The following is a 14687-nucleotide window of genomic DNA, read 5'->3' as shown; positions in this document are numbered from 1 at the left end:
CACCCCCAATAATCTGATAAATCTCATGAGCTTCATGGCTTTCATTCTGGGGTGATTTTTTGAAAAGTCTAATTGGTTGGTTGTCACGTGCACAGGATCATGAGTTACTGACACAATAAGTCCCTTCCTGTTCTGCCTCCACAAAGCCTCCAAGCTCAGATGAGAACGAATGTATTCTCTGTTTAACTGATTTTCATCTTTTACTGTTGACACTTCATCCAAATAAAATATCCCTATTTTCATTTTGCCAGCTCTCTATTTTTTGTATCAGGACTGTGATGTTACTCACCTTGGGACCAGCTAGACCATCTTGACCAGGGAAACCACGGTTACCAGGTGCTCCCTACAAAGACAACACAAAGTGTCAGTCAGTGTTGTGATTTCAATAGATGAGTCACTGAATGTGCTCCAACAGGTTCTGATCTGAGGCCAAACAACAGAAGGAACAGTGAACTTTTCAAGTTTTTGTTTTTATTTGAAGAAATTATCCTTATAAAAAACATTTTGACTCTCACAAAAAAATCTCCAAATTTGTAGTTAACAATCCCATGTTAATCATCCCAGATTTAACAGGAACTTCATGTTTTTGCATCCAAATTATGTGAGACAAATACTCAATCGTCTCTTAGCATTATGGCTTTTTTTTTTTTAAATCAAATGCAGCCTTTGGTCTGTGTAAGTAAATGTACACAAGTCGTAGATGAAAGGACTTTCAGAGAACTTGATTATAACAATGAAAAGTTACTCACTCTCTCGCCAGGAGGTCCAAGTGGTCCAGCAGCACCAGGCTCACCACGGGGTCCTCTCTTTCCTTCTTCTCCCTGTGGGCCAGTAACTCCCTGAAGACCAGCTGGTCCCTGGAGAACACATCGGTAACAAAAAATCAAGTTAAAAGTAAAAAATAATAAGTACACAAATTAAAAAAAACAACCTTTGCATTGGTTGTACATGTAAAGATGAATGTGATGAAATCGGTTTCATCAAGAAATGTCAATGACTTTGTGTTGATGAGTTTTGTATTTCTAACACCACATAAGAACCCTGATAAATACATTCAGGGTTTCCTACGAGGTATTGTTGATCCAATTGATCTTAAAAGGGATTATGATCAAAATTCCTTTTTTGGTTAAATGCTGTGTTATCAGTTCACAATAATCATTGGAGTTAGGTAAAAAGGTGACAACCAGGGAATTCAGTAGAAACAAAACTTACAATTTCTCCTTTGGGTCCAGCCTCTCCCTTGAACCCTGGAATACCTGGGTCTCCCTAAAGAGTGAGGAAACAGAAGGCTATTATCATTTGATCCATGCCATTTTAATATTTGCAGCATGGAATAACACTGCAGTGTTGTGACACAATTAGACAAGAACCATTTCGACGTAACTGAACTCTAATGAAAGCATCGATATCTGTTCATAATAATTAACTCAGTGAGTACATACAGATGTTCCTTTGGGCCCAAGGGGTCCAGTTGCTCCCTGAGGCCCGGGTGGCCCACGAGGTCCAGGGAAACCAGGAGCACCAGCAATACCAGGAGCACCCTACGGGAAAAGGAAGTTTGAGACACATGACATATAAGACATTAAAATTATACATTCTAAATCAATCCTTAAACTGTGTGTGAAGAAACCAGCACTTCTACCGTTAAATAGGGAAATATTCGATGAATGGTTTGAGGTTTGAAATACAGAGTTTTACTTACAGCTGATCCTTTGGACCCGGGGATACCATCAGTACCAGGGTTACCCTGCCCAGGAAAAAAAAAGCAAGAATAGCAAGTGAATGTTCTAAAAAAATTAATCCTGGTTCACTTTACAATCTCAGATTTCGTGGTCTAATCTACAATGTTCAAAATGTTGTCATTTAGAGTCTCCTACAAAAAAAACAAATCACATAAACAACTGAGACAGCTAATTATACTACTTCAAGATGTCATCCACCATGAGAGCAAAATGACAATAAGTTACTTTTATGTGATATAGTATACTTACAGAGGCACCAGAAGGTCCAGGTGATCCAGGAGTACCAGACTCTCCACGGGGTCCCTGAGCACCCTCGGGTCCACGAGCACCAGTAGGACCTGCCTCTCCCTGGATTGTCACACAAGAGAAAGAAGAGAGGTGATATTAAACTAATATGTAGGCGAAAATATTTTGGCATGAAAGCTACAGAAAAAGAACAAGTAGGGTATGCTGCCAGAGGGCTTCAGATAATTTTGCTCTGATATAAAGTAAGCAAGAAAAGAGTTAAAACACTTTCAAATCCTTGCTATAAAGTACACTGTCTCATCATTTCAAATCATAAACATAAAATAGACTCTGCATAGCCTATATTAAGCTTTGGAGAGAAAGCGGTGGAGTTGAAAGAGTGCAAATAAATAACATGAAATGTGTTATGGAAATGTTGGTAATTCTGCAAATAATAAAAATCTTATTAAGATTTACTTCAAATAAAACAAACTCTTAAATAGGCTATAGGCTACAGATGATACAATGGAAACATAGGCCTACAGCGAAATAGGGCCCCTCATTTCCAAGAGCAGCTGAATGGAATAAACTCGGAAAGTTATAAAAATAAAATAAAAACCTGGAAATGACAAATACAAGTCTGTCGCTTTACTAACGTCCAACGAGAGTGAGACAAACACGCGTCACACACGCCCCCTCCTGACAGTAGGCGGGATATTTAAAATGTTTTAAACATGGTCACTGTAGCTTCTTTTTTTTCAACGCTTCCATAGTTTTCTGTTTATATTTTAAGCTAATAATGCTAAAAATACACGTATGCTAACCATAGACTGTAAAAATAATGCTAACACACGTGAAGAGTGACTATAGCGTCGCACAAGCTAGCTAGCTGTTAGCCATCTCCATGACAACTGTTCAGAAGCTGAACTGTCTAATAAATCAGATGACCACCACAAGGCAACTCCGTCCATCATTTGATCATTTCCATTCCCTTTAAATACAGCAATGCAGCTTCCAGCAGACTAATGTACATACTGACAACGCTGCAGTTTGTTTCTGTACCTGAAACTGAGAGCTTTTGCACACTACCAACTCAGGCTGAAGTTGGGCTGTCTTCTCCTTGTTTCTGATGACGTACAGTTATGAGTGTTACAGAGTGTGTGTGCTTTTTGATGCTTTTTAACGTCAATTCATTACGAATTTCAGATGATGTCTTCACTCAGCCTCCACTATTGACTGTTTATTTCTGTTCCTCTGACTTTGTCATCTACCTACATGCATACATACAAAGGATATATTCCTTTGGTTGCTGAGATAATTTGTTGCTGGTGGATATGTGCTGTGATGAAATATGTCTGTGTTTGTAGCATGTTTCCTCTTTGCTAGTGATGTTTTGGGAACTTAAAAATCTTATCACTCTTGCTTTGAATGTTCCTCTTTGATTGAAACGATGGACGACATTTGTGACACATTAAACAAAAGCAGAGCAACATTTTCTAAATACACTTCATAGTTAGACTTCGAGACTTTACCTACTTCAATTTGTGTGTTACAATGTTTTTCCTAATTGTATTTAAATAGTGATGTGCTTTTTAGGCTGCTGATAAATTTCAGGCTCATCAGAATGTATTATCAGCTAATAGCCTACTGCTGAGACCCGAGCAGAGAGAGACACTAAATATCAACTTTACAAAGAGACACAGGACACCGTTAATATACTTATGAGTCAACTGAGTACAATTATTTAGGAAGCTATCAAAGAATTATTGGACACTGTGAGTATGCAGCCTTTCCTGCATGTTAGTGAATAAAAATGTGTTGCTATTTCTGCAGCTTTGCAGACCTAATAATATAACTTTATAGAATTTGTAAGTGTTCATTAATATGATGACATACTTATGAAAAATTTAACCAGCTCTGAACCTCAAGATCTGTCAGATTTTCTTTTTTTGTTGTTGTTGTTCTGGTAATACATTTCCAGCATCTTAGTGGGCATGGTGCTGCTGTTCTTAATATTGACTAGTGTCAGTTTTTGGCCTTTTACTCCAGCAGTTTATTGCGCAGTGGTTCAGACAATTGTGTTGTTTTAGTCTTGCTAGCTTTTTATTTTGTTAGTCTTGAGTCCTTTTTAAAGCTTTTCTTAAAGGCTCCGAAAGGAAACCGGCTGCATTTAATGAGCTCTCAGGCGGGCTCATGAAGGTACATCAGCACATAAACGTAATATGAGAGTTCTGACATTCCTCCTCTCTGTGGGGAAGAATATCTTAAAGTCACACACACACACACACACAAACACACACACACACACACACACACACACACACACAAAAAACACAAATGCAAAAGGGTTCACAGACTCTCCTGCAGACTGGCTTTAAATGTAAATGGATGTAAGATGATATGATACATAAATAACACACACAGGGGCACACATTGTCACATCTGAGGCCTAGTCTGCTTTTATGACTTGAAGGGAAACTCCTGGAGTTAGTAAAAATGATACTCTGCTGTAATTCTTCAAAGATTTACCAAACTATCAAGAGGTCTGCGAGAAGAAAGCCAACTTCCACCAGTGCAGGGCCCTCGAGCACAGAGCTGAGCCTGTCTGCCATGCACCAGGAGTAAATCAGACACAAAGCAGAGGAAGAAAATAAGAAAAAGACAGTCAGAGAGAGGGGGGTGGGGGACCAAGCTTCAAAACTCCCCCCTCCCTAATTTTCCACACAGATGGAGTTTTAAAGCTCTTTGAATGCAGAGCTGCCTGCTCTGATTTCACTAAAGCATTCCAACGTGTCTCCACAACACCCTCCCTGAGCTGTGTGTGCCACTCTTTTCTGAGATATTAGCTTTTTTTTTTTTTTTATTTCAAGAGGAATTAGTCCAGAGTCAGGGTGGAGGGTTAATCCTACTTGCTAAGTTCTTTTTTAAGAGAGAGAGAAGAAGACAAAGTTGTATATGTTTCCCGTGCGACGGAAAAGAAGAGGGATGAAAGAAAAAAAAGAGTTGAGGTAATTTTATAAGGTAACTTGTGACTTACCTTTGAACCAGGTGAGCCAGGGAAGCCTGGAGCTCCCGAGGGTCCGACAGGGCCCTGAAGAGGAGAAAGACAGTCTGTCAGCTCAGCTATTAATCACTGACACGTCCAAGTTAATATTACTATAAAAGATATTACAAGGAGTTGTGAGTGAAGAAGTGGGAATTTACAGTAGGTCTGATTTAAACTAAAGGATGACAATAGAATGATTGAAATGATTTCAATGAGACTTAAGTGAAACTTACTGGGGGACCAGCAGGACCAGGCAGGCCATCATTTCCACGTGCTCCCTAAATAAACAACATCATTATCAGCACATGGCAACACAATCTTTGACCCTAATCCCTCATTAAAAACACGATACAAGTACTTCAGAAAAATAAGTGAAATCTGACAAAAAGCACAGAGGATTAAGAGATTACAGCCGACACGTTGAGGTTAACGCCTCTGAGTTATCGTTATCAATGAGGGCCTTTGTTTGAGAGTCTTAAAAGTTTGAGTTTGAACTCAACAAATCGAGGCTGCTAAAATATCACTGCATGTTTTTAAAATGATACAATCTCTGTTATTTCAATGATCAATAGTATTGAAAAGTACCAAAGCTTGAAAATAACTTCACATCTTCAGGCATACTTGAACACCAAAATGCTTCTTGTGTTCTGTAACTTGACTGTTATGCACAGTGGCACTATCACAATGTTTGTACAATAAGCCTGTTTTTGGTAATGACTCTGATAACAATGTAATCTGTCCACAGTGACTCTGACGTGGACACTGATAGGAAAGGTGAAGCTTCAACTGCATCTGTTGTGAATCAGATATCAAGCTTGCGAAAGAAAGGTGAAACTCACAGCTACTCCGCTGGGTCCAGGACGGCCTCTCTCACCAGGCAAACCGCGAGGTCCCTGAGAAGGATCATTGGTTTATTATTAAAAAATCTGACTTCATTTGTGCGTCTTTTTTTCTGTTGTGACGTCGAGAAATACACACCATTGGTCCAGGGGCTCCATTCTCTCCAGGAGCACCAGCCTCACCCTAAAACAAAGAAACAAGTGTTTTAGGTGTTAGCTCGGCAACACAACTTCAAAGACTCAGTTCATTTAATTCAAAGTAAACTTCACTCTTGTTGGGGCTCACACAAATTGTGTTTGTTGAAGTTCTTAATCAATGAAACATCTCCTCATACCAAGTGTTTCTGTTGTATATCGCTTTGATGTAGCTGCTTTACTTGGGTTACAATGGAGACGCACATAGACACACAGTGCTGTAGTGTATTTGTTCAAAAGATAATGTCCAAACTCTCACCTTAGACCCAACAGCTCCAGTCTCTCCCTTAGTTCCATCGAGACCTGGATAACCCTAAATCAAAGGGGCGGAGAGAAGAGATGGTGCAATGTTAGTGAAACAATAACAACGACATCAGAAAAATTAAACACTTAGGTTTCCTGAAAATCCTGATTAATCAACAAACACTCACTCTGTGTCCCTTGATGCCAGGCAGGCCAGGAGTTCCTGGGAATCCACGAGCTCCCTGTGATGAAGCAGGAGACATAATGCATGAAGGACATAGACTGTATACACACACACACACACACACACACACACATATATATATATATATATATATATATATATATATATATATAAAATGGGGTGAGAACATAATAATTAAAGTATACAAAGATGCTGCAGTGAAGATTTTCTCCCCTTGGTTAGATGACACTCAGACAGATGTGATCTCCAAACATTTGATGTTTTTTAAGCTGGATGTGTCTTTAGAAATCACGAGTTAAGTTTATACTTCACACTCAGTTCATACTAATATTAGACAGTTCAATTGCATTCAAAAACCATATTGTTACTAGTCCATCCATACCCTTAGTCATGGTGAACACTGCTTGTATCCTCAATATAAATTAAAAGGTAAAAATACCCTGTCAGATTGAGTTAAATACATACATATAAAGTGAAAGCAGTGTTATGATGTAACAGAAGTTCATTAAAGTTAAAAAAAAAAAAAAGTTAGAAATGTTGTGCCCTGAATGAATCAGTTTATTTGCAACCATCTTTAATCTGTGATACGACTGAAGGCTGACCACCAGAGAGACAACGACATCCACATAAATTAGATAATGACAGCCAGTCAAAGGAGTGTCTTATTATGCAAACTGTTTGGCACATTAAAAAAAGAGCGAATCAATGAAAAGCCTGAGGTATCTCACCTGAGGTCCAGATGGTCCACGATCGCCTCCTTTGCCAGGTTTGCCAGCCTCACCCTGAAACAGAAACAGAGCAGAAAACGTTTTTAAAAAATGTGTTCAATCATAAATCAAATGTTAGCACTCATTTTATAAATAAAAAAGTATTATACTGTGTATCTGAACGAGTGTACGTGAGTGTGAGCACCCTCTAGTGGACACATTGTAATAATATCTGCTGCCATCATGTGGCAAAAAGAGGGAATTACATGTAGATATATGTGAGCTGTGTGTCACGTAAAGACATCTTTCAAATGGTAGTAGATTTCAGGAAGATGATAAAACACCAAAAAGATATTCAAACATATTTAATGTACAGCTGTTTGTAATGTAAGCTACAACAAATAGTATCCTCGATTTAGCATTTTATGTGTCATTACTCCTGCGATAGCTCTCAATACACAAAAGTTGTATTTATGTCTGACATCTTATATCACATTGATTAGTAAAAGCTCTCGTGAGCTAAAATCCCATACACATTGTCTCTCATTCTATAGTACTGCCATCGTTTCTGTGTAAGCCCAAACATGTTACATTTATTAGAACAAAACAAACAGTATGGTGTAAAATATACATGGGAATTTTTTTTAAAGCAGTACACCAGTTGCAAATAAAAACTACGTCTTCATGGATTTTAAAGACAAACAAGACGTTGAAGATAATTTTATGGAGGTATTTTAAATACATGTAGAGCTTTTTAATGACATCCTTGAAATCAACAGCAAATTAATAAAATAAGTGATGTGGAGTCAGAAGAAGCAACATGAGAATGTATTTCTGTTTTTTTGGGGGGTGTTTTCTGGCTGAACTCAGATAACCTTCAGCAGAGACATAAACAGCATACACTCAGTGCAGGCGGATAGATGTGATATGAGGACAGTAGCGAAGCTGCACTGGGTATCACACCTAATTTGTTATTTTTTATGAAGTTGTGATGGAGACACTTACGTCCTCTCCAGGTTTTCCAGACGGTCCGGAGGGGCCACGAGGACCCATGGGACCCTATTAAGAAAGACAAACACACAAAGGTGAGACAGAGATTTTCCCTTTATCACCAACAGGGGGCAGTAGCACACAGTTTAGGCTCTTGTTCCAAACAACTCCTGCTTTACATCAGATTCACAACCAGCTCATGAGTGAAATAATCATTTGAAGTGCAGATGACAAATTAACTGACAATTTAATTAATGACCATTTATTTGTATTTACTAACTGAAAACAATAACGACTGTATAATACATTTTGTTGGCGGTATATTTCAATATGAAAAGATCAGAATCAGCAGTGCTGGGCCAGAAAGATGTAACAAATAATAAAATATCATTATATATAATCTGAAGTATGATGTTTGGATGTTTCCATCCTTTTCTTTTAGGTTATTTCTTTTTCAGCTCTGGTTAAATGGGGTCATGTTCTCTACATTTCTTTTAACTTTTATGTGTCAGCAGTCCATCTTTTATCAACGGGACAGATCACATAAGTGTAAGATTTATTGAATCGCAGACTTGCAACAATACCAAAGGTGTCATACCAAGATACATTTCCTATCTGAAATAACTACTGAAGGGCATCTTGTTGTTTCATTGCCTACCCTGATTGATTGAGATTGACATTATCAGGAGTTTCACAGTAAAGACAATGTTTTCAATGAGAAGAAATCTTTTATCATGGGTATGATTCGGCCAAAAAGATAGAAGAGAAACTTCCATATCCTTTTCTAAAATTGCAAGTACAAAGAGCAGATGTTTCCAACTGAGTCTCTTTTTGTCTGCCAGGTTCTGTCTCTCTCTGTATGTGGCTCTCTCTGTATGTCTGTATTTAAATGTCTGGTTGTGTCACTATTTTCCATTTAAATGACCTTTCTCTCACCCTTTCTCTGTTAAATTTATGAAGCAGGAGGAACCATTGACATGACAAACAACAACTTTGAAGACCTAATTCTAAATTAAACAATTGACAAACAAAGAAGGGATGCTTTTGAACATATCGTTTCCCTTTGTGATGAAGCTTACTAAAAGCTTCTTGTTGCTTCTTCTCTGATGGGAACTTAAGCACCTTTTACTCACTGAGCTTTCTAAGGCTAAAACGATCTCTGGCCTTCACAAACACTTTGCCGACATTGTGACCCCTCCAAACTGTCGACTTATCTTCTGGAAGGTAGCTTGATTTTAATCGCACATAATGATGTGCTGGAACTCTATTAAAAGAGAAGAGGCTGCATATCTGAGCTCCACAGGAGCAGATTAACACAGTGGTGTGGAGACCCTGCATGCTCTACCTGCTGAGGATCGGGAAGGACAGGGGAGGGTGAGGGTGAGGGGTCTCATTTCTAGAAGCTTTGTAAGAGGTTAGTCAAGGGGTAAACTACAGGAGGGGTAAGAGAGGGGAGAGCACTCAAAGAAGGGATTTTGAAAACAGAGCATGAAAAGTCTGATCAAGAAAATTCTGCAAAACTGCTTCACAAGTAGTACAGAACAAAAGTGAAAGGCCATTTCAGTAGCCTGCTCTGTGTCACACAGAATTGTGTTTGAGACGCCAGTTTTAACATTTACCAGAGAGGGTTGTTTATGTTGAAATTAAAGGAGCTGGCTGGTGAAACAAAGAAGAATGAAGAAGTTAGCAGTGAGCCAAAAAAGGTCAGGAAGAGTTGTATGGAAATGTCATATAGCTACAGTGAGAAATATCAGCTGAGGTCTTCACAAGTTGAAGTGAGAATGAATGGGATTCTAATAACTTGTTATTCAGTCTTAATGTGCCTTAATACTGTTGAAACTTTTAAAAGTCCAGTAGTCATGAGAGAGCAGCCAGTAAATACAGAGATGAATAAAGGAAAAGAGTTTCTCTCAGATACATTGGAAATACGTTCATGCAGTTTGGCTTTAGGTTAGGACTGCTACTCTGTGGGATACTTACAGCTTGTCCAGGCTCTCCAGCCTCTCCTGGGTTGCCTTGGAAACCTTGTGGGCCCTGAAATTAAGGAAGACGAGAGATACAGTTTGATGATTCCCTTTATTTTGAAGACCTCACAATCACAGAGTAAAGTCACAAATAGTTATTCTTTGCAACTGACCACTTTAGTCCTTTATTATACAATTCAACAACTTTATGAACCATTTTAGGGCAATGGGTTTGAGGCCGCATGTAAATCTACATAAGAGTGAATATGGAATAAGATAAAGACTGAGTACTTAAATTTTGTAAACAGATAAATAAACAAACTGAAGAAAACAACATAACAATTGGCCTTCCAAAAAAGGTAGATAGTCCATTATGAAATATAAAAATCTATGGAGTGTTTAGTGTTTGAAGGGGGAATAAACAATTTGAATAGCCAATATAAGTTCTTTAACAGCTAAGCAGATTCACAAAAAAACATGTTCTCAAGAAGCTAAAGGACTTGAAGCCTTCAGAAAGACGAAAGGAACCAGCAGGACAAATATTCAACAACAACAAGAGCAAATATTCTCAAAAATAATGTCTCGGTTCATGTGGTGCTATTTGGACAAAATAATGTGGTTTTATAAGTTAGTTTGGGGGGGGGCATGGGCATTTCCTGTTTTGTTATTTTCTTATATTTAACAGAGCAAAAATAAATCCATTAATAATCTATGAATGAAAAAAAGAAACCATCAGAAGAAAGAATCAGAATCTGCAGTTGGAGCCACTTATGTATGTGAAGGGTTATGTAACAGTACTGGCTTTGATATATAAGATAATTATATAACAAATGTTGTTGTTGTTTTTTTGCCTATGTAATTTGTTTTAATCTCTATTTACCATAAAGAATAAAACATCTGTAGAAATCTCAATATAGAGTAAATACTGTCTGTATGCACATTTAGTTTAATCGAATGCATATGTACCTGCAGAAGTACTGAGCAAATCTACCCCAACACTCTAGTAAACAACTTTTGTGCATTATGCAGTCGTGTGTTTATCGTGTGTGTAACATACTGCACCTTTTAATAATGACACTACTTCCACACAAATGTCATGCTCTCTCCTTTGACAGATTCTTCTCCGTTTGAGTGCCATTTAAAAGCACTTAAAGGTGTTTAAGGAGAAAATAGGTTGCTCCAAATGTGCTTGAGGTGATTAAACCATCATGTTGAAGCATGCTAGCTGGCATTACCTGAATCTTAAAAGCTTCTTTTTTTCAGTCTGGGAGGGCTTCATGTCGGTTGGTTGGGTCTGAGTGTGTGTGTTCAGGAGTGTAAGACAGGTAGTCAGCGTGGAAGCTAAATTCAGTCAGGTGTTCTGCAGCATATTCTTATTAGGAAAAAGCCCTGCAGCCTGCAGCTGAGGGACGTAAGCCTCAGCCTAAGGACACTGGTAGTTAAAAGTAGGCTGTGTGTAAACATTTATCTCTGTCAGCTGTCTGGGGTCAATTCGGGGCCCTTATTTTTTATGAAAAAACTCTGGGGAAGCATCAGTGTGGCATCATGCGCACCACAATTATGAGATTTAGCCTGAGAGGATCCTGTCTGTGACTGAACACAGGATATAAAGTGTGCAGGTGCACCTGGCTTATGTGCTGTCTGTGGTGTGCAGGAGGTACTTACAGGTGATCCAGTGGGGCCAGGTGGTCCTCTGGGACCCATAGGGCCCTGAGGGGGAAGAGAAGAGACGAGACATAACATCAGTAGAAGGACACATAATCATCAACAAAGACAAACACTCATGAAACAGACAAGTGCACAATAAATTTTCAATATTTTCCGTTTTAAACGAAGGATTTTTTCTCCACCTGAATTCTGTCTGAAACTGTAGAAAAAGAAAAAAAAACACCTGCTTTGCCCTAAAGCTTCGCAAAACTCAACAGCTCTACTTGTCAAATCCATAAATCGTTTGAAATTCCTCACTGGCATTCAGATCTTTTTCTCCTCTCCATTCAGCTGGTTTTCCCTCGAACTGCCGAAGTGCTGTACTTCTAGGATGTGAGCCTGAACTCACAATGACTTCTGACACTTTGACATGGAATAGAAATCAACAATGCTATACTGAAGAGTTGGGCTTTAGACGAATCCTTTAAATGTCCGATTTAAGGCATCAAAACAGGAGGTGAGGCTGTGTCAGCTTAATTCTCTGAACGTCTATGTCAGAACGTTAATCCGTTCTGTGAGAGCTTCGGGAGTCACACACGGCAAAGTAACTTCTGCTTGAATGTCATGCATCACTGCTCCAAAGGAGAATATCACATTCAGAGGAAGTTAAAGAACGAATCGCATCTGCTTTTTTCCCCCTCTGTTTGCCTCGCTATCACACACAGAAACGTTCATACACAAAGAAAAACAGCTGTTCTTAGTGGAAAAAGGCTTGATATGGACTGCCAGTAACTGCTTTCCTATTGGATAGACACATATTCCTTTCAATAAGCTTCCTTCAATGAACGCCACAGTTTAGCATGATAGGTGAAAAAAAACAGTGACAGCAGCCAGAGAAAACGTCACAGAGCAGCATAGAAGAGCTCTAGCAGCGAATGAAAGTCACCTTTCACTGGTTGTGGGGGCCTTTACCCCAGCAGATAGAAACTAGAATCAATGAGGCTCTATACCTGCAGGAATCATGTGTTTTTGCCCCATGTGCATACTGTACTCTGTCTGTGCATTCATGTATATATATGTATACATTTCCGTGCTTAAATTATAGGGGTATCATAGGGGTCAGAGCCACTCTGAGAAAGTTTATGAAGAGTTAAAACTTGACTTTGCTTGAGTTTTATTAGTTCAGTCTGTTCTTTCAATCCTCTGGAGGCTGGAAAAGGCCAAAATAAACATGACCAACTTCAGAAAGGGTCCAGTATTAAGGCGAGACAGACATATGGAGGGACAGCTAGAAAGAGCGAAGCTGCAAATACTGCTGCTTGCTGTAAGGATCTGATCAACTTCAGCCTTCTCCCGTCTTCTCCCCTCCTTCTTGCTGTGTCTCAAACCTCAGCTGGGCTGAGCTGCTGCCAAGCTTCTCTTTGGCTCTCAAAAAACCAAAATAACTCCCAGTGCGCTCCTCGCTCAGACCTCGGCAGGCTGCCATGCCAGCTAACTCACTGCAGCAGTGGTTTTTCACCAGCTGACCATCAATGGCTGTTGTCTCAAAATATAAAATGCCCCTTCTGTACTCCATATGAGGTGTTTATTTTCCATCAGGACCAAGAACTTTTTATTCAGCGTTGGGTGGGACAATTTTTTCTCTCCTCTTCATTTTTTCTCCCAAAAATCCATTCAGAGAGGAGAGGAAACAGCAAGTTTGTCCCATCTTTTGAGTCCTTTAAATCCTCCATGGGTAAGTCCTCGCTGGGTGAAAACGATGTTGATGCATCCATGTCATTGTTTTCATATTTAATAACCAAGCGATGATGATTCATGTAGGGGAATTGATTGTGCCCCACCAGAAGGTAAAAAGAAGAGCCACAAAAATAATGGAACAAGTTTTAGTTTTGGAGTTTCAGCAGTCAGCACCTGACCCATCCTACATTGTTGAATCCAAGTGGCTTAACATTAAAAAAAAAAAATGAACATGGGGGTAGCAGCAGGTCCTATCATCACTCGCTCACCATTGGTCCTTGCATCACACCCATCTGTGCACCGCCAGACTTCTCGTCAAAACCACCGGCCATCTGAGCAGCAAAATTCTGAAAAGGGCGATAGGAAAAAAAGTATTAAAGATGTAATCAAGAAACACAGCGATAATTGTACTCAGAGAACTTGTTCTGATCCATCTACATTGCCTTTATAGATTTACCTGGCCATGTATATTTGCACATACCCATACCCATAAGATAATAGGGTGATAAAATAATATACCTTTCTTTTACCTTTCTTTATTTTGTTTAAAATGTATACTAACCCTGTGTGGCTGTGACATAATGCTATTATTGTTGTTTAGCATGGCTCAGTAAGCTACACAGAGGAATCCTTGGATCAAGCTAATCTATCTTTAGCAGCAGGTTGGCTAGCAGATTTTTCTGCTGTCCTCAGTATACAGTATGGGAAGCATTTGTTTTTTCAACCGGACACTGCATTACACTCTGTTAAATTTTAGTTAAAATAATCTGACCTTCAAACAAAAACAGCATTCAGCCTTAAAATATGTGATTTTAAAACATTTTGCTAGCTTTATCTAAAGTTAGACACAAAGCTAACAGTGCACCGGTTATCTTTGCTACTTTTAAACTGTTGTTTCTATTGTCAACAATAATATGTATTTTTGTGTCAAAACTTCATCTTGTAGAAGAAGAAGACATTTTGTTTGCACTAGTGTGTTTGCCAGTGCTGTATTTTAAGGCAGCTTTTATTACAGGCACATTTTAGGCAGTATGGGAGGCATTTTCAATACTGGTGACGGCATCTGTACACCGCTGCATGATATTTATCAGTTTTCATAATGCAAAATTCTAATATTTATGTCAAAGCCAAGTCTTTTGTCATTAGT

At 38.8% G+C, this 14687-nt stretch overlaps 1 protein-coding gene across 1 annotated transcript in view; it reads right to left on the bottom strand.

Moving 5' to 3' along the window:
- The window catches only part of col2a1b (collagen, type II, alpha 1b), a 48910-nt gene that overhangs the window by 24750 nt on the left and 9473 nt on the right, over nt 1–14687 (bottom strand). Inside the window, exons 8-24 of the mRNA XM_079341348.1 lie at nt 13810–13887; nt 11822–11866; nt 10173–10226; nt 8208–8261; nt 7224–7277; nt 6479–6532; nt 6307–6360; nt 5992–6036; nt 5853–5906; nt 5247–5291; nt 5005–5058; nt 1992–2090; nt 1703–1747; nt 1443–1541; nt 1213–1266; nt 750–857; nt 290–343 (exon numbers count right to left, since the gene is read on the bottom strand). Of these exons, the coding sequence (XP_079197474.1) occupies nt 290–343; nt 750–857; nt 1213–1266; nt 1443–1541; nt 1703–1747; nt 1992–2090; nt 5005–5058; nt 5247–5291; nt 5853–5906; nt 5992–6036; nt 6307–6360; nt 6479–6532; nt 7224–7277; nt 8208–8261; nt 10173–10226; nt 11822–11866; nt 13810–13887 (1050 nt within the window). The remainder of the gene's footprint in view (nt 1–289; nt 344–749; nt 858–1212; nt 1267–1442; nt 1542–1702; nt 1748–1991; nt 2091–5004; nt 5059–5246; nt 5292–5852; nt 5907–5991; nt 6037–6306; nt 6361–6478; nt 6533–7223; nt 7278–8207; nt 8262–10172; nt 10227–11821; nt 11867–13809; nt 13888–14687) is intronic.

Source organism: Symphodus melops (genome assembly GCF_947650265.1).
Source record: "Symphodus melops genome assembly, chromosome: 4".
Classification (NCBI taxonomy): Eukaryota; Metazoa; Chordata; class Actinopteri; order Labriformes; family Labridae; genus Symphodus; species Symphodus melops.
Note: the sequence above shows the minus strand (reverse complement) of the source record. Positions and strands in the feature narration are given on the sequence as shown.